Below are 20,729 nucleotides of genomic sequence, written 5' to 3' on the forward strand. Positions count from 1 at the left end.
CTCCCATAAATAAATCCAGGAAATGTCGGTCCCTTGAGTACTACCTTCATTAAATCTGGAGCAGCTGTTGTTGAACTTCCACCCAAACATATAATGGAGTCCTTGACATCAAAAACTCTTCCATGGCTGGCATATTATTGTAAGTCTTTGTAAACACGCATTTGTTCTGAAAGAGGGCTGATTCTATCAAAACCACCAACTGGTTCGGGCTGTGGAAAATGGAACTCTAAACCCGTTATGCTCTGGAAGATGATTAATGGTAAACAAACTTGCATTAATTGTTTATTTGGGTTTTTTTTTGTTTGGTTGTTTGTTTGTTGGGCTGGTTTTTATTTGTTTGTTTGTAGGGGTTTTTGTTTCTTTTTGGGGGGTTTTTGTTTGTTTCTTTTGGTTTTTTTGTTTTTTTTTTTTTTTTGATGTGTGGGGGTTTTTGGGGTTTGGGGTTTTTTTTGGTTTTTTTTGGTTGGTTGGTTTTCTTGGTGGTTTTTTGGTTTTTTTTTTTCTTTTTTTTTTTTGCTGCTTGTTTGGTGAGGTTTTTTTTTTTTGTTTTGGTTTGTTTTGGTTTTGTTTTGAGTTCATTTTTGTTGGTTTTGGGGTGGAAGTTGGTGGAAGTTTTGTTGGTTTTGGGGTGGAAGTTGGAAGTTTGGAAGGTGGAAGCCTCAGCATTCTCCAGGATGAGAGAGTGGCAGAGAACCTTGGTGTGATGATGGAATAATTATCACATAGTGTTCGAAGAGCTTTAAGATACGTTTCCTGAAATCACGGTGTTGCCATGGCTGAAAATAATAATGCTAGAAAATTGTATTCCCCTTACATTCTTACAAGTTGAGTAGGGCCAGAATATGTTAATGTTTCATCACTCTGGGGGATTAAATTGCTCTGAGTTTTTTGTATCATTGGTTTTCTACAGTTTTTACTACTTCATTGAATCACTTTAAAGTCATGAAACTGTGGAATGGTTTTGGCTGGAAGGGACCCTGAAGCTCACCCTAAAGTGCCACCCCTGCCATGTCAGGGACACCTCCCAGCGTCCCAGTGCCCAGCCTGGCCTTGGGCAGTGCCAGGGATGCAGGGGCAGCCCCAGCTGCTCTGGGCACCCTGTGCCAGGGCCTGCCCACCCTGCCAGGGAACAATTCCTCATTGCCAAGATCCCAGCCAGCCCTGCCCTCTGGCACTGGCAGCCATTGCCTGGCTGCTGTCCCTGCAGCCCTTGGCAATTGTCTGTGTCCATCTTTGCTGCAGCCCCTTTGGGGCTCTGGGCTCTCCCTGGAGGCTTCCCTTCCCCAGGTGAGCACCCCCAGCCCTCCCAGCTTTCCTCCAGAGCAGAGGAGCTCCAACCCTGGAGCAGCTCCATGGCTTTCTCTGGATCTGCTCCAGCAGCTCCTTGTTTTTCTCGTGCTGAGCTCCAGGCCTCCACAATCCATCCAACATCTGATTTCACCCCAAGGGTCCGTGGAAGGAGCCCTCACTGTTCAGAACAGAGTGAACTGCTGCTGATTACCCAGTGAGATTCCACCTTTCAGGTCTCCAGGCATCACCAGTCCAAGTGCTCTTTGTCTGAAATAGTATGAACCCAGTTTAAAATTGCAGATGGAGAAAGTCTTCCCGTGAACTCAGAAGTGTTTTATTTTTCACTGGGCAGAAGTTCTCATGCTAGAAGGGATTGTTTCATGTACTCCTCCAACACTGCAACTTCCCAGCTTTTCTGCCAGGAAGTGGCTGCTTGCTGGACAAGTCAGTCATCACAGTTGATTTGTGTTATTGTTTGTTTTACTTACAGCTTATTTAAATAGAATGTTATATTTAAATGTTGCTCCCAATTTATCAAGGAGAAAAGTGAGAGGGGTCATCCTGTTTGGATTTTGCTTTTCAGTTGCTATTTTTTAACTTGAGAACCAGTGGAAAGGAAAAGGAAACTTGTGTATAAGATTTATGTTACTGCTTTAGAGAAGAGAGGCAATAATCATGGCATGATAGACAACTTATATTTATAAATAAATCCATCCTTAGCTACAATTAATGAACTGAAGTAGAGGAGCACTAAGTATTCTGACCTCTTGCACAATGGGCTCCTCCCAGTGGGTTTTGAAATACAGTATTTGTTTTCATAGTAGTTAGGATTCCTCCTCATTTTGACGTGAATTATCTTGCAGCTCTGCAGAGAGCTGTCTTTCCTCTTGGGAAGGGTATGACAAAAGTGTTTTGTTCTCCATTGATGAGATCTGCCTCACTATGTGTGGGGGAAAGAGAACAATGTCCCTAAAAACAGTTTTGCAATTGCACAGTTTTAGCTGCAGTCCTATTATTTGTATAGAATGCTCCCCTAAATTGGTAATCTGTGAAATTTATATGAAAGTAAGAGATCAGTTAATTATAGTTGTAGACTACTTTCCTAAATTATTAATCCAGGAAATTTGTATGAAGGTATGATATCAATTAATTCCTGAGATTTTATTTAGATGAAAACAGAAGCTTGATTTCCTGGGCATGTTTCTTATACTATGTAATCTCTCGAGCCACAGAGGGTTTATTCACTTGGTGGTACATCTTCTTTTCTGGAAGGGGCTCTCTGAATCTCATTCAGACATGACACAGGTGGTCATGACTGTGATATTTTGTAGTAAACCACCTCTAACTTCAGGTTTAAGAAAGAGAAATCATGATTGCTGCAGCTGTAGCTACTTAATTCTGCACACAGTAGATGATTCTATGCACACCAGTGTTGGTTCTTGAGATATCTGATAAGACACCTCCTATCTCACAAGATTCTGCTCAAATTTATTTAGAGAGAGGTGAAATTAATTTGCTGGTTTTGTCTTGTTTTTCCTTATGATCCTCCAGATGTAAGTTCTCAGATGTGTGAGATACAACCTCTCTGCTAAGACTGTGAAAACTTGGAGAGGCAACGTCCATTTTGCACTTTTATGCAGTTTCTAGTAACTTTTTAACACCCTTCTCCATTCCATGTGTTTTGGAAGTAGCTGATCTGCAGTTCTTGGTGTAGGAATTTTGCATTTTTGGGTTAGTCCACTCACTATCTCTGAGGAACCCCAACTTGCTGGAAGTTGGGTTGGGCAGATGGTGGATGAATTACACTTATTTTTAAAGTTAAACTTCTGGATTTTGAAGACCCAAATATTTCCAATGTATTTTTAAAGGCTTAACAATGGAGGTTCTTGCATCTGCTGTGGAAGGCTGTGTTTCTGCTGGATTTCAACACATAAAGGTGATGAAATTATTATCAGATCTCTTTTGCTTCTTGGAAATTTCATCCCCCCATTCAGTTAGTATGGCCTCATTTTTGTTTTAATTTCCAGCATATTTGAATTGCTACACTCCAGTAGATACAAGCAAAATGTAGAGACTATAAACGTGCTGCTTTTGCAAGTTTCAGTGTGCTCTGACATAAATAATGTTAACAGAAATTTGCATAAGAGTTACCTATTTTCTTTTCTTCCTTGGTACTATTTTCAAGCAACATTTGCTGTGATTACCATCACCACTTTCCAATGGCTCAAAGTAAGGGAAAAGAAATTATTTAGCAGTGTTGAGCATCCTTACTTAACTTTTATTTGTTTTAATGATTGTTTAAATGTTAACATGCCAAAAAAATCCAGTGAGCTCTGAGGTTGGTCTGAGTGGTGTTGGCTACTGGCTGCAGGACTCTGGTCTTGCAAAACATGGAATAATATTCTTAATTCTGCAAGTCAGGCGCAGCATAGGGGTATCTCCTGTTGTTTTGGTTTTTTTTTTTTTTTGATGAGTTCCTATACTTTGGGGTTTTGGCAGCAAAGAGCCTATTCCAGTGTGCTGTGCTGTTGCTCTGGTTCATCTCTGGCTCCTGTTTGTGTGGGCTGGTGCAGTCACTAGCACAGTTCTGCTTCCCAGCCTGGGCTGTTTCACACTGTGCCAGCGTCACAGCAGTTCAGCTGCGTGGGGCTTGAAAGCACCACTTTCCCCCAGCTTACATCCCAGGATAAATAATCACATCTCATGTGTTTAAACCAGCTGTCCCGGAGCGTGGAATGGTTTCTCTTCAAAATTCCCCTCGTGTGTTTCCGTGGGCTTTGCGTGCACAAGGTGGGATTTGCTCATAGGAGCATTTTCCTTGTACGTCCCCAAGGAAATATTTGTGTTCCTCTGGTGGGAAGCAAGTTTAGTGATCAGTTTTGGGGCTTCAGAAATGGTGGTGGGTCTCTCCTGTTTCCTCAGGCAGGGATGGTTTTGGATGTTATTTGGGGCCAGGTTTTTGCAGGTCTGTGGGTGAGCATGCAGTGCAGGAGGCTGCCAAGGACCCCAGTGAAGTTATATTTAGCAAAGTGCAGATAACTGCTTGCCTGAGGACAGCTCAGACCATGCAAGTACTTGTTTTATCCTCGTCATAAAAGAACCTACATGAACATGTCAGGCCTCTTTAGCTCTGGACATGACATTGTCTCACCAAGCACTGTCTGTTTGACAGTGAAATATTGATACAAAGTCAGAAAAATGGTAAAGTTAAACTTCTTGCCACTCTCTCTGTGTGCAGGGCTCAGTGTAGGGTGGTCTTGCAGTCAGCTATTGCATCAGAGCTGCCTGGGGAGGGCTTCCCCAAATCACCAGAACCAGAACCTGCCCTTCAAAATGGGTTCCTGACAGACACATCCCTTTAGATCTTATTTTGCCCATAATTTTAGAATAGTGACATTTTTTTAATGCTGATAACTGATGGTTGATGTTTGGCACTGAGACATTTTGTGCTCTCTGTCTTCAGCTTGCATTTGCTGCTGTGCATCTTCTTTTCCAGCTTGTTGCTGACTGAAATATATGTTTATTGAGTTTTGCCTTTTTTACCACCTCAATTTATGCATTGTTCTCTGATTGTTGGTTTTTTCATGGGCTTTTTTGTTTGTTTGTTTGTTTGTTTGTTTGTTGGATTGGTTTTTTTGGTTGGTTGGTGGGTTTTTTCTTCTTATCAATTGTGTTAAACAGCACTAGCCCAACCAGATGTTCCTTAAGGTGATCACACTGCTAGTATTTTATTATTCTGTAGTAAATAAGATAGCAGTATTAGTATCTTAATATTATATTATTATCCTAATAATATGAATGCTTAGAAATTGAACCAGCACAAAGCAAAAACCAAAGCCAAACAAAACCACACAATTCCAGCATTTTCTGGTTCATAAGAAACCTTTAGTTCTTTAGATTTCAGAAAATCCACAGAGTCTCCCTTTTGGGCTGGTTTGCTGGCCAGTAAAAATTAAGAAAATAAAACACAGCAGACCTGAACAATGATGTTCTCCCTCCACTGAAATTACTGAGAAGATGAAATTAAATTCTGTGGTTCTTTGCCACATTGAGCCATTTCTGTGATAAGTGTTCTCCTCTTGGCCTCTGACAAACTCCTGGGGCCATCCAGAGGAAGCCTGTCCCTGCCTCTGTGCTGGGAGACTGCAAAATTAAGGAGACTTCACTCATTTTACTTGATTCCTTGGAAATTTTTGCCTCTGTTTTGTTCTGCAAATCAAATGCCCTGGTGTGGCTTTTTGGTGCCTCGTCTGAGCACCTCATGTTCTAAGACATGATCCCATAAAGTCTCCAGTTGTATTCTATAGGATCTTGGTGGTGAGAGGAAAAAATGCTTTCCCTCATCCAGGGTTGGTGGTTGTTTTCTTGGCTTAAGAAAACAGTAATTCTCTAAATACTTCATCACGAAAACTTTTGAAAACGGTATTATGCAGAAAAGAAAGTAAATGTTTTGTTTGTGTTGCTAGCAACCAGTTTAGTCTAACTTTTTTATCTATGAACTATATTTCTTTTTCAGATGAGAATTTATAAGATTTCAGGGAAAAATATTTTCTAATTGAATCCATTCCAGCTTTTCATCTGAGTAGAAACTTCCATTGTAAGAAGACATATTAGAATTGTGTTCATTTAAAGCATTAAGTAAGAGATTTAACATAGGAAATTTTTTTTGTCTTTAGATAGATTCAGGTGATTTGAATTTTCAGAAAATCTATTATTAGAACTTAATACGGGTTTCTTGAATGCAAAGATTTTGATGCCTTTTATCATTATAATAATCCATAAAGAAAAATTTCTTGCTGGAGTTGAATTTGTAGTGCCCATGAATGGATCTGACATAGAACTTAATAACCATATTATTCAAGATGAAGTGGCATTTGATCACTCAGGAATGACCTATGATGAGTTAATGCTCTGAAATGGCCTTTACCTATGGAATAAAAATGTCATATTTTAATTATTCTTACATGATAGCACATGTAGTTCTGACTGGGGTCAGACAATGGTTCCTCCAGACATTTTTGGGGAAAATGACCCCATGGACAATCAGTTTAGAGTTCAAGATGTTCTTCTGCTCCTGCTGGACCTGGGAATGGCTCAAGTGTGAGCTGCCCCCCTATGTCATTAATTCCATGTGAGAGCTGGGTTCCCCTTGTGGCTCTCTGTTGGGACCACTGTGGTCACAAACACTTTGCTGTTTGTGGGTTATTCTTGTGACACAAAAAGGGGGAAAATGCACCCCTCAACCCACCTCCCACCAAGTGGGAATCTCTGTTAGCCGTAAAAATATCCATCCTGCTATTACCAGAGTGTGTAGTCTAGAACAAATGCTTGTTTTCAAATTTCTACCCCTCTGACAGTGAAACAAGGTGAAGTACTCCTTGATTTTTAAAAATACTTCTTTCATTCTTATTTTTCTTAAAGCTTACTTAAAGAGTCTCCTCAGGGATGGGGGGGACCTTTTTCTGCTGGTGAAATTGAACAATAAGAATAGGGATGTAACTGTAGGGAGAGGGAAATCAGTTAAGGTTTTTTCACCTGCATTGCATTCCTGAACCTGAACTTACACTGATTTCTTTCTACGAAAGTAAGAAAATACTGAAAATAAGATTTGATTTTTCTACGAAAACAAGATTTTGGCCGTTTTTTTTTTTTTTCTTTGTTGGTTTCTTTAGGCTCTTGGATGGAAAGAAATGTTCTATTCATGTCTTGACAATTTACAGAAGTGTTTATGTCCTTCCATGAACTCAGCGCTGCTTGGAATTTTGGCTTTGCTGGAACTTTTTCATGCTCAGTACATATATCTCATGATGCATTGAGTTGTTTCCACGTTTGTGGGTGGGGCACAGCACACACAGATGTTCAGATTGCTCAGATTAGGTACACAGTCTTCAATCTGCTTTTTTTTTTTTAATGGGATAGAATAACTCCATTCAATGAAGTTTTTATTAAGTAGTTAGGTGTTTGGATATTAAAGCTTCAGCAAGTGGCTGTCAACATTCTGAAGGGATTTTTTTTTTTTCAAACAAAGGGTGAAGTACTGTCCTGAAAATAGTCAATGGTTGCTGTAAACGAGTGCAGCGTTATTTCTCACACTGGAAAATTGTTTGCAGTGCTTAACTGGGAACACTTTTATATTTTGCCTCGGTCTAGGCATTATCTCATGCTTATTCACGTGGTCATACATTTACTTTCCAAAGAGGGGGGGGGAGAAAGAAAAAAAAAAAAAGTCATGTGCAACCCTGGAGCTGTTTACTGCCAGCATATTCGGGGGGAATCAGACCCAGATTACTGCAGAACGTTGGCACGTCAGCTCCAAGGGTGTATTCACCCAGCACTTTATAGTTTCCATTACTTCCCAAAGCCTAAAGGTCAAGTGTTTGAAGGGAAGCAGCTCCCAAGACAAGTTGTCTTCATATCTGACACTTATTACTCCAGACATTTCAGTTGTGCTTTATTATATTTTTTAAAGGAAAGCTGCAGTCTGGGCTTCACATGTAGGAATAGGATCAGTTGACAGGTAGAATTAAAATACTCCTATTATGCAGCACGTAATGTGGTGGTGTTTTTTTTAATCTTGGAAGTATTAATCATTTATATTTTGTTACCTTGGAACCTTTACTGACAGTAACATCACCAAGCACTCCTGCAAGTCCTGCTTTTATTTTGGAGATTTTTGGCTGAAAGCGCATTTATATGGGTCTACCTCTCATAATGTTTGTAGAAACTTCTCTGGAGGTTTTAAAAGGCTTGCATGGTGCTTTTTCCAGTGTTTCATGTTCATACTACATATGCTTTGCGACTGTTCAGAAAAAGAACTTCACTCTGCTCCTTTAAGCATTTTACTTAAGTTGTCGTTTTTTTCTGGAATAATTTTTGAATTGGAAACCTGAACATGAATGAAGATTTTAAAACAAACAAAACAAAAAAACCAAACAAAAAAATCCGAAAATGCCATCAGATTAAATTAAAAATCCTTGGCAGGTATCCTTTCATACTTTCAGGGAGGCTCAAGCCTCAAACTCAAGGAAGGTGCTCTGTGATAAGTTTGTGTGGCAGTTGTTTTATGGTAATGGGCCTATGTTCTGTTCTTAGCCTCTAGGAAATAAACTCTGATTTAAGCTATCTCAGGGAAAGATAGGGCTTTCCCTCTGAAATCTAAATTAACACAGTTGGGAACTGTTCATGCATTTAAGCCCTGAGACCTGAATCCAGATGTTATGTCTAAAGTCTATTGTATTATTGCCACACTATAAATAACATGAAAAACAAGGAAGAAAACAAGGTCAGATCTCTAAGTAAAGCTGATTTCCTAATTCATTTAGGGCAGGTTTTAAAAATAATAAAAACTGCAAGTGTTTCACCCTGCTTCCTAAGGAAACAAAGCTTATGTGGTCATGCTGTGTGCCTCTGCTGACTGCCAGCCTCTTGCCTCCTCCCTTTCCCCCCCCAATAACTTCTGAAACTCCTGGACAATTTCAAACAGATTTGACAGGAGTAAAGGTCTCAGAGATATCAGGTTCCTACTAGTTTCATGGAAATAGGTGCCTGGATGTAGAAAAAGAGACCCTATTCATGTGCCTGCTTTGGAAAAAGCTGCGGAATGAGATCAACTGTATTATTAGACACTAGCAAATCCTCATGGGAGAGGAGAGAAGTTATGAATGCATTAAATAAGGGAAAAGCTTTGACTGGATTTCTCACCTTTTTAGACATTAGGGGATCCAGCACAAGAGTCATAGCCATAGGAAACCAGCCTTCAGTAGTTCCATTGCTCACAGACATTGCTCCTGCTCGGCGAGGTGGGAGCACATCTGATCCTGCCTGGAGCCACGGAATTAATGAGGGAAAAGGTGAAAAAAAATAATAAAAAAAAAAGGTCCTTTAAGGGTGTCCTGCTTCACTCCTCTTTGTTAGCTCCCTTCAGAGGCAGAGGGGTAGCAGATAGGTGAATGTACAATATTGCCTGAAGTACAGAAGGGAGTGATAAAAAGAGGGGAAGCATACAAGAGGAATAAAGCATTTGGCGTGCATGCATAAAGTGCAAACCAGCTGGTTTTTGTGTGGTGAAATAGGGATTTCATACCAAATCCAACAAAGTGCTTGAATTGTTGGTTCTTCACATAATCACGTTATCACTGTTTGTGGAATTATAAGGTGTAGTTGCCCGTTCCATATTTATTGTTCTAAAAAGTAACTTCTGCACCTGATTTTTATAGATTTTTGCCTTTGGCTTTTTTACTCCATCTCCAATTGCTTTGAATTTTTTTTTCCTCTGGTGAAGTGAAGCAATTTATGTGATTACTACTGGGGGAAAAAAAAAAGGAAAAAAGTGGAAGAGATACCTGGTGTTACAAGTGCTGAGTATAACTGCTGCAGTTCATTTTAGTATTCAGTGTATTTCTAATTTTAAGGGATTCAGTTGCAAAGTGGCCAAGAAATGGGTGGGTGGGGGGAAATTAGGGGCAGCTTTATGTGGCTTAGCACCCTGAGGGATGAGCATTTCTGTGGTGCAAATGATCTGCAACTTTATTCAGTTCATGCATTCTTAGGAAATGCATCTCACTTTTTATAAAGATATTATTTGGGTCTTGCATATATATATATATATATTTATCTGTGTGTCTGTATAGGTTTAAGGTTAGTTAAGAGGAAGTGCTCTCATAAGCAATATTTTTTAGAGTAAGACTGAAAGAAATGGTTACAGAGCACTTTGAGGCACTGGAATCACAGCCTGGGTAGATCCTGACCAGACCATGCCACAGCTGTCAAAATTCAGTAGCTAAAGACCCTTTCAGCCTGGGTGGGATTAAGCTTCACAGAAGTAGCTGATGGTATAGATATGTGAAATACGGTGTTTCTGGGGAGTGTAGAGATTAAACAAGGAAGTTTTCCAAAGGCTTTAAGGAAAGACATATAGATATAAAGCCTTTTGTGAAAGAAATCCAAGTAGTTACTTGCTCAGTAGGTGTTTCTGGTACTCTAACCTATGTACATGGCTTTCTTTTTTCTTGGAGGGGGGTCTTTAAGAATTATCTGATGTTCTAACTATTTTAATTTACCATTTTTAATTCCAAAACTATCTGGAGAACCAGGTATCCTAAAATGTAGATCATTCCTGTATCCTGGTGATTCTTACACAGGGTACATGTGGCAGGGTTAAAGGAAAGAAATGAAACATGCAAATTGATTATGTGACATGTGAACACTATCAGTATTAAAGTCTGTGTCTGTTTTCTGTGGATTTTCACTGTCTACTTCGACGTGGTTTATATTTGAAATTAAATGTACAATCCTGGTCATTCGCAGTCAAGAAATGCAACCTGAACTTGAGAGGGAGGTTGTGTGGTATGAGGGATAGAGAAAGTAACACCTATGTAGCCAAAGCTACATGGAGCTTCAGTCCAACAGAAAAAAAAATACTTGCCAATAAATACTGGCTGAGAAATGTATTTATCTATAAATTATGGAGTCTGAACATGACAGAGGGAAAAGAACACTCCATGCCAGGGAATAGAGTATGTCTTAGAACAAATGGATACAAATTGGGCATGTGTGTGTATGTGTGTTTAGGAGACAAATTAGGAGAAAATAACTGAACTACACTAAAGAGATGAAGAAAATCTTGTGAAAAGTTAAATTCCTGTATGAGGGGGTTTATGTGACACTGTTTCTTGTGATTGCACAGAGCTGCAGGTGCCACAAAAATGATGTTCTGACCTCCAGACCTCTTTCCCAGTCAGTAACTCCATCAAGAGCTTTCAGGATCAGAGCCTGCTGCCCAGGCTGAGCATGGGCTGGATGAGGGGTGGAAGGAATAACAGAGCTTTCCTTGTCCCTTTGGGGATGGGTATCAGTGTGTTTGAGCACCTGGCGATGTTCCCAATTTCTCTGTGGTTTCCCTCCTGGCGCCCCAATCCTTACAGGGCCCACAGTGCCATGAATGTGTGGGGTTGAGGGTGTGAGGAACAGTGGAGCGCTCTCCAGAAAATACCTGGGAGCTGCTCCCATGCAAAACAGGGAATCCAGAAGGAATTTAATTTCCAGTGGGCATGGAGCTAATAGGATGGCAATTCTGAAGGTTTCTGCAGCGTGTGGTAAAAACCTGAGAGAAATCTCAATCACATCAGCTGTTTTGCTCTAAGAGTAGATGCAATGCCTTCCACAGGGGGGGGAAGTTTGTTGCAGGCAGGGTTTTTTTGTTGAACTTGTTTTTTTGGAGTTGGTGATCATATTTTTACACCGTCTGATGTAACCTGACAGATTTCTTGGCTTCCATGGTGCTGTGTAATTTTTTCTAGCCTCCTAGAGTCTGCTGTTACAAAAGAAACTTCTGCTTTCACGTTGTCATCACTGTATTGTGCAAGTCTAGTGCACTCGTTTTATTACCACGCCCAGGGATGTCATAGTTACTGCTGAATGATTTCCCTCGAGATAATAGTGGCACAGCTTTAAAAAATCAAGACCACTCACTGATTGACTTAAGAAATAAAAATGGTATAATGCTTTCCAGATTCAAGCTTGTAACAATACTTTCTTTGTGTAAGTGTCAGCATCATTCATTTGTAGGTCATATTCTTTAACCCTGTACATGAATTTTCATTAACATTTTTCTCTTTTAAATTCTTAGGTATTTTCATAGTGAAAGCTTATTTTTGTCCAAGTGTCGATTCTACCTTATTTCAGAGTCTGTGGAGTAGGAGAGGTAGCTGATATTTAACAGGGAATCACAGCCTGTCTTGCAAGAGCTCCACTTCTCAACAGAGAAAAAGAAAGTTGCTGTATCTCACATGCAAGGCACAACTTCCTTTTGTACCAATTCCTCTGGAATTCAATTAATTCCAGTTTAATTATGACATTCAGACTCCGTGGTAAAGAATTTGCTTTCAGCACCAGCAGTAGACAAAGGTATTGCAGGGGACTTTAGGGTAGCTCACCTGTGCAGCTTTTAACAGCTTCTCCTGGCAGGATTTTTCTAGGTGGCCACAGAGCTGGTAAGAAGGACTGGGGCACCTCTGCTACAAAAACAGGCTGAGAAAACTGGGTTTGTTCACCCTGTGAAGGAGCAGGTTCTGTGGAGACCTGAGAGCACCATCGAGGATGTGAAGGGGCTGCAGGGAAAGGACTTTGCCTTGGGAACTGGAGGGACAGGGCAAGGGGGAAAGGGTAGGAATTTAAAGAGGGGAAATTTAGGTGAGATGTTAGGAAGAAATTGTTCCCTGGGAGGCCCTGGCACAGGTTCCCAGAGAAGCTGTGTCTGTCCCTGGATCCAAGGCCAGGCTGGATGGGGCTTGGAGCAGCCTGGGACAGTGGAAGGTGTCCCTGACATGGCAGGGGTGGCACTGGATGGGATTTAGGGTCCCTTCCAGCCCTTCACATTCTCTGATTCTGTGATTCTGTGCTCGGAACAGGGCAGTGACAAAAGGATTTGTTGTTGTGTGGATCTGCAGGGCTTTCCTGCTCCAGCACAGGGGTCACAGCTGCTTTCACAGACTCCAAGAAGCCAGACAGGGACTGCACAGCTGCTCCGTGCTGGTGGGCTGCTCTGGAATTTATTTTTTTCCCCCACAAATTCCTCTTTGATATGTCCCTGGGGAAAGGACATTGCTTGGGCAATACCTTGCAGGAGGCAGCAGCATCTGTGTGCGAGGATGTAGGTGTTTGTGGGTGTGCTAGCTCAGTCTGAAATGCTGTTTTAGGGGCAGAGCACAGGGATCTCTGTGTCTCACCCAGGGGCAGGAGAAGTGGAAGCTGCGTGAGCTGAGTTAGAGCTTGTAACAGGCTGTGCAAGGTTGGCTCGTGTGATTAAACCTCTGTCATTCAGTTCACATGCTGGGAATATTTTCATTTCAAAATCAGACCTAAGTACCTGTGAAGTGTGCTCTCTCCAAAAATTATTTGTTAATTAGTTTTCAAAACAGAGAAGGAAAAATTGAAATACTGTGGGTTAAGATTTAATAGGAGAGCACTTTGAGGCAGTGGAATCACAAATATATCATATATATCTATCCATACATCTGTATCTATATATCTGCTATACCCTGCCAGGACAACAAGGACAGAATCTATCTAATTTCGTGGTAGTACAGAATTCCTTAAATATGCTGTGGGTAAAAAAATATTGTTAGAAAAGGTTGTTAGAATATTTTACTAATACAGAGAGAAATCACAACCAGCAAAGCAGATGTAATGAGAGTTTCTAGCATGATTTCTTTTTTTCATATAGACACAGTGAAAAGTTGTTGTTATTTGAAATAAACTCACTGTTAGTGTTTAGTTTCAGATTCTGACTTTGAAGAGAGGCATTGCTGTGTGTCTGTCTCCTTTCAGTGCATAACCTCTGATAATTATTGCCTTAGATTTGATAACTTTCATATTTAGTGAAGTAATGCAAAGATTAAATAGCAGATATGTGTTACTTAACGCAAAATTAAAAATCACTGTCTCTATACAATAATGAAACTTTCAGTTTTGTGTGAAAAATGTGTTGTATGATCTTTAATACCTGTTATTTTCTTATGTGAAGCACATCTTCCCATAAGCATAAGCATCTAGAAGAAAAACTGAGAAACTTTTCAGTTATTTATGAAATATTTTGTTTCTTATGATTAAAATCACTTCTTTCTTCATCCCTAGAAGTGGGCAGGGTGAGAGGTCAGGGGAAAATGACATTTTTGTCATAAGCTTCTAATTCTTGTTTTTATTTCTTAAGCTCAAAATACAGACCTGGTGGATACATGATGACTGATTTTTGATTAAGGGAACACAGTTTTCTGAATGCTTCTGTGTTCATCTTCCTGTGCCTTTAAAAAAATAAAAATTTGAAAAAATAAAATCCCAACAAACAGTAGAACAGATATTGAAGGGCAGCAGTGTATCAGTCACAGTCAGTCTGTTGTCCCCTGGGACCTCTTCCAGGTCTGCTCCCTCTCTGTATAAATGAAGTGTTTAGTGCTTCAGTGTTTTACATAATGTTTTCTTGAATGATCTGAAAGGGGAAGTAGAAAGCACATTAGTTACATCTGCAGATGATGCAGAGCCAGAGAGCTACAGCAGCTGTAAGGATGGTGAGAAATTTAAATTCATCTGGGGAGCGGCAAAGTGCAGGAATTTACAAAGCTGACAAGAAAAAAAAAATAAAAATTAAAATTCACCGTTACAAATTTACCAAATCACCTCGGAAACGTGATCCAAACCAAAGACATGTTGCTTGTCAAATTAGCTCAGTGAGGTGCTAATGATGTTTTCTTTCGCTCCTGCAGTAAGCAAGAGGTGTTCATCTTGATATCCCACCCGGTTAACTGTTTGTTGTGGTATCCTGATCTTTAACCACTTCCACGGCATCTCCCTGCAGCTGCTTGCAGGTCCCCTACTGCGGCTTTGGCGATGAAGGACAAATAACTGGACTGTTTCTTGCTTTAGTTGCAAGGAAAATCTTAGCAGTGTGTGGGGAAAACGTAACATCTCCTTTTTAATGATACGCTTTCCCCCCCCCCCCCCCCAACGCTTAATTTTAATAGAATTATGTCTGCAATTTACGCGCCTGTGCCAAATTCAGAATCCTTGGATGTAAATTTGTGTTATTTTGTCATTTTCTCCTCTAGCAGTCCACTTTCCAGTTCGGGATGCCAGCAGGACTCCAGAGCAGAACTGCCTTGAGGTTTCTTTTTCCTTTAGGTTGTTTTAGTCCTGCTTTGGGAATTCAGGGGGCCTTTTTGGCTTATCAGCCTCTCAGCACCGGGCTCCTGGTGGGGCAAACACCACTCAGCTGCAATTTGCCGAGATAGCAGCGTTGCTATTGTTAGTGCTGACGTCTCTGCCTGTTAAATAGCTGGTGTAAAACAATTCCCTGCTGGAGGAACAGCCTCGGGGAAGGGGATTTCGGTGCACTTCGTGTGAATTCGTGCTGTGTGAGGGAGGCAGAGCACAACCACACAGTCCGGGATCACAAGGCACCTTAAAGCCCATCTCATTCCACTCCTTTCCACGGGCAGGGACACCTTCCACTGTTCCAGGCTGTCACATTAGTTTTGTTTTAATTAGGGCTGTATCCAAACACTCTGTGTTTTCCTGGAGGTAGCTGGATAATGTGCTCCCCACAGCTATCCTAAATTAAGATTAGATGGCTGCTGGAGAAGGGGAGATAGAGAAGAACACTTGTTTTGCAGAAAACCTTACTATTGTTTTTCCTTTTTTTGGTTGATTTGTCAGCACCTGCATGATGAATTTAGGCCTCCTGGTGATGGGCTTGCTCTGCTCAACTTTGTGGACCTCCTAGAAATGGTCCAGAGGTCTCAGTGTCCAAGACAGGAGGACAGTGAATTTTATTGTGAGAAAGTAGGTAATAGTCAGTTGCTTCACATAAAGCCTGAACTAAAGGCTAAATTAAAGATTTAAAAGTCAGTTAAAGCCAAATTAAAGTGTTGGACTTCAATATCTGCAAAGATGGACACATACTTTTGTGTCCCTGTAGCAGTGTTGGGCTTTTTTTTATCATTACAATTGCATTTGGAGTGTCTGCTGTGTGTCTGGTGTGATTTTGGTTGTGCAGGCTTTCAGAATAATTCTACTGCTACTCTAACTTATTTCAGGATTATGCATTTATTATTCTTTTTGTGCAGTGAAAACTGTAATTTGCTTATCCTGGTTAAATAGATTTGCCTATACCTGATCTCAGTTGAATGTATTAAGGCAGAAGACAAAGGTGATGTGCTCTCCTTGCTATTTCCTTCACGGTAAAAGGTTGTGATGCTATTTATCTGTGCTACTGTGCCTCTCTATCTCTGTGAATTCTTTATCCAAATAGCATGGTGGTGGCTTGCAAGTGATGAAACACAGTTTCCTTTACACAAACATGCATCTTTGTTACTGCTGTCAGACAGCAAGTGTGATATTCAGGGGGTGCACGCCAATCTGTGGGCCACTGATAGTGTAATCTAATTTCCAAAAATAAATTAAAAGCATCTTTTCATCTGTAGCCATCAGATGCATGCCTGCTAAAGACAACAACGCTTTAGAGACAGCACATGTGAATTTGGTGGCTAATTGGAAATTAAACCTTTGGGTTTTCCACATTTTCTGATAGACTGACCTTGCTGGAGGAGGTCAGGGTGGTATCATGTGTTGGGGCAGAGCCTTCCACAGATAAAAGGTCCACGTGGAACGACTGTTCCTTGTTTCAAACAATGTCTTTGATAGCTTTGTGAGCTCTTACTGAGCCTTTTTCAGCCAAAACTTATGCATGGCATTAGTGAAACTTGCATTTTGAAAAGGTGACAAGTGATTGGCATTTTTTTAATAGGTGTCTTTTACATAATTTTCCATGCCCTCCCAAGTAAACAAATCAAGCTGCATTTCTGATTTTAATAGGTGAGGTGCCACAAGACAGGTGAGATGCCTTTTTTAAGATGTTATAGCTATGTATTCAAGTTGGAAAGATGGGTAATACTTGCCTCCATAGGGAAATGCCACAAAATGTATGTCAGACTTTTTGAAGATGAGAGACAGCGCCTTCTTCCTTCTTCCACTCCCTCAAACTATTGTGTTAGATATTAATGTGTCTTCACCCAGGCTTGCATGGTTATAGCTCAGCTGGCACTGGTTTGTATGTCTGGCTGAGCTATTCCTCCTTTAACATGACAAAAACAACAGTTTTCCCTTGTTTATCCCAGGCCAGGCAAAACAAATGTGTTCAGACCTCCTGTATATCCTGTACAGCATCCCCACTGCTGAAGAAACACAGTGGTTCATTACAGGTCCTTTCACCTCACTGGCTTGATGAGGCTGCCTGTTTAATTGGAGGAGTCCTTTTAAGATTAAGAACTTGCTGTCTGAACCCTGGAGGTCACAGCTTACTGGCTAGATTTTTCATATTAGCTGCATAAATCACAGAATCATGGCATCCCAGGATATCTGGGGCTGGGAGGGATGTCTGGAGATGATCTGGTGCATCCCCCAGGAAGGTGCAGCTGGGGCTGGGATGTCTCCAGCCAGGGACACTCCAGGCCCTCCCTGGGCAGCTGTTCCAGGGCTCTGCTGTCCCTCCATGGACACAAGTTCTCCCTCCTGCTGCCCTGCACCTCGCTGCCCTTTATTTGATGGCCACTGCTGCTCATCCTGGCACTGGCAGCACCGAGCAGAGCCCGGCCCGTGCTCTGGCAGCCCCTGGAGATGTTGGGATGCATTGATGGCATCCCTGGCAGCGTTCCCTTCTCCAGCCTGCCCAGCCCAGAGATGCTGCAGAGTCCTTCTCAACATTGTGGCCCTCTGGAAATAATTACCATGTAGATTATTCCACATATTCCTCCATTCTCCTCCATGACAAAATTATTATCTCCCTTTAAACTGGAGGACTGTAAGGTATTTGCTATGCTTATTAAAGATGTATTCAAGTTTTCTGGGGCAAAGCCTCAAGTGAAGTTTCTTGTGCAGCTGAAAAAACTCATTCTTTCCTTGTGTCTCAGTTCAGACTTGGATCTCTGAAGCTGAAGGAAGTCCCAAACCCAGCAGAGGTGATCAAGGAACTCATTGGTTACTGCCTGGACAGCCTGGGGAAGCTGCAGGCCAAAACTGAGCATCTGCAGAGGGAAAATGAAAGGCTTTTCAGCAACTGGAGCGAGGCGGAGAAGAGGTGAGTTCCCAGGTGGATTCACAGGTGACACCTGAGAAGCCCAGCAGCAGTGGTCAGAAATTTTTATTCATTTGAGACATGTTTTGAGCTCAGGTAACCACAGTCTATGTGGTTGTAGATCTCCTCCCTTTGATAAAGATGCAACTGATACTAAAAATTTTCAATTAAAGGTGGTTTCAGCTTATGAGTTAGGAAAAAGCCCCAAACACCTCAAAATCTGTGAAACTAGCTTCACTTTCTTTAGGAAGCCTTTTCACTAATATTATTTCCTATGATTCTTAGGGCTGGCAGTATAGATTATTTACATTTTTGAGTGAGGAATAAATTGCTGTTTCTTTCATCTGATTTCTTTGTTGAAGAAGGCAGAATTGAAAGATGAGTGCAGTATTATAGGAAAAAGTACCATTATTTTTCAGGAGATTTTTGTAATTGCTGTTGCATTTACAATATGAGTTGTCTATCATTCTGTAGTGAAATAATCTGTGCTTGTTTCAGTAAGCATTGGACTCTTTGAGGGAGATTTATCTTGCTTTTCTGTAGCTTTACCTGAAAAAGCACACAATCTAGGAAGATTGATGAAAGAATGCAGCTAATTTGCGTTAATTTACCTTGAAAAAGAGAGCCAGCTTTTCGGGAGGAGTTAGTTTTGTTTCCCTCTCATTAAAATGAGTAACAGTTTCTCCTGACAGTCTGCCTGACAAGCAAAGGGGCCTCCCTAAGTAGTGTTTTACTGCTTAACAGTGTAATTGAACAATAGTGTATTGTACAGCCCGTGTTCTGTACTGCATTACACGCTGATGTGTAAGAGGCATTACTGCTTGTATCAATTTCCATGGTGGGGTGGCACTTTTACAGAGTAACCCTAAAGAAAAGGAGGAATAAGGAAAAAAAAAAAATCAGAGTTGCAGTGACTTTGTTCTCAGTGCAAGCTGGTGGATTTCTTTAGCATGTTTATAGTTTTAAGCAGATGAAAAATGATTTTTCGGAATATACACTGAAGGTTTTACATTCACCAGTCTTTGGCCATGTCTGTTAAATGCAAAATAAAAATAATTCACAATTAATTTTCATTCAAGAAGTACTGGGCTTTTTTGGTTGGGTTTTTTGAGGGGGATTTTGGAGACTTTTTTTGGTTTTGCTTGGGAGATTTTTGGAGTTTTCTTGGTTTTCTTTTTTTTTTTGATTCTTTTTTTGTTTTGTTTTGGTTATCTGTTTGTTTGGTTTTTTGTTGTTTTGTTTTGTTTTTTGAATTTTTGGTGTGGTGGTTTTTATTAAAATTCCTTTTGCCACAGCCCAGTTCTACCCTGCTGCCTCCCTTTGCTGTTTCGGCTCCAAATGCTTCGAGTTGCCCCCGAGCTGAACAAAGCTGTGCCTGTCTTTGTTCAGGAGGCAGGAATTCAGGATTTACATCCTGCACCACTCACGGTGCTGAGTGCTGGAACATCAAATACAGAGCACGTGGTGTGCAGAATTGCAGCCAGGGCACACCAGCCCCACAGCCCCTGCAGCTCCCTCTGCTCACAGCCTCTCTCCTCAGGACTTGATTGGAATTAAAGCAGAGCAGGCAGGCTTCTGAGAGCTGCTTTTGTGCCCCTCAGTCGTGGGGCACTGGGTGGAATTATTCAATAATCCCATTTCCGTCTCCCTTTTTCAATTCTGTTGACCATCACGGAGGTTTTGGTGAGGAAGTGTCTGCCTGGGCTTGGGTGTGTGTGTGTGTCCATATGTGCACACCTCAGGGATGGATGTGTTAAAATATCAGAGCACAAAAGCTGTTTTCTGTATTTCTTATAGAAAATTCAAGGCCAATAGCTGTTTTCTTCGTTTCTTATAGAAAATTTAAGGCAAATTATTTCCAGGCCAGGTTGGACACTGGGGCTTGGAGTAACCTGGGACAGTGGAAGGCGTCCCTGCCATGGCAGGGGGTGGGACTGGCTGGGCTTTAAGGCCTCTCCAACCCAAACCATTCTGCGATTCCATGTTAATGGAGGCGGCAAATTTTGAGTAATAATAACCTGTAGCAAAATAAATAATTCCTTGAACAATACAAATCCAATTTCCGGTTCGGGCGCGGGGTATGTATTTTGTTTTTGGACATCCAAAATTTGAGAGACAAGCCAAATTCAAAATAGCTGCCAATTTATGTTGTGGTCGTCTGCCGTGACAGTATATTTAAGCCACAAGCAGATTATAAAAATGCAAGCTAGGTACTTTGGGCTTGAAACTGAGTCTTCAGCATTAGCTCATCAACATTCCACACCACTGCCAGTGCTGGGGGAAGGGTGAATCTGAAACGCAAGGGAGAGGTGCCGTGGGATCCAGGAATTATTTCAGTGCACTGGGAACAGGGATGAATACCAGAGATGCTGAATTATTTCCTTCATAGTGTTGGATTGTGAAGGTTGCCACTAATAATTAAAGAAAAGACATTAAGCGTCAAAGCTCACGTTCACCTCTGGAGAGCACGTGTGATTGCTCTGTGTTGGGTCAGCACCTGAAATCTTGTTTTTTATATTTAATTTCTCAGGTTATTGTTTGTCATAGTCCCTAACAGTGTCTGGTTTCAGTGGGCTGTGCAGGATTTTTGATGCCTGTCACCTTGGGTGCATTTTGGCACGTGGAAAAGCATTGCAGAGAGACCTGAGGATGCACAAATTGGGAGGCACCACTCCAATAATTAACCCCTGCTTGGGTTCATCGTGCTGGGAGCTGTCTGTGAGATGAGCAGCTCCTCCATTTGGCCTGGGGAGATGCTGTTTGAGGGGCACAGGGCACACTCAGGCAGCACCACGTGAGGAGTGGCAATTAAAGT

The 20,729-nt window shown here is 41.2% G+C and overlaps 1 protein-coding gene across 5 annotated transcripts in view; it reads left to right on the forward strand.

Moving 5' to 3' along the window:
- XRCC4 (X-ray repair cross complementing 4) overlaps nucleotides 1–20,729 on the forward strand; it is a 144,576-nt gene that overhangs the window by 38,563 nt on the left and 85,284 nt on the right. For all 5 annotated transcript variants that reach the window (XM_066569117.1, XM_066569118.1, XM_066569116.1 and 2 more), the window contains one exon: nucleotides 17,751–17,917. In XM_066569117.1, the coding sequence (XP_066425214.1) occupies nucleotides 17,751–17,917 (167 nt within the window). The remainder of the gene's footprint in view (nucleotides 1–17,750; nucleotides 17,918–20,729) is intronic.

Source organism: Molothrus aeneus, chromosome Z (genome assembly GCF_037042795.1).
Source record: "Molothrus aeneus isolate 106 chromosome Z, BPBGC_Maene_1.0, whole genome shotgun sequence".
Classification (NCBI taxonomy): Eukaryota; Metazoa; Chordata; class Aves; order Passeriformes; family Icteridae; genus Molothrus; species Molothrus aeneus.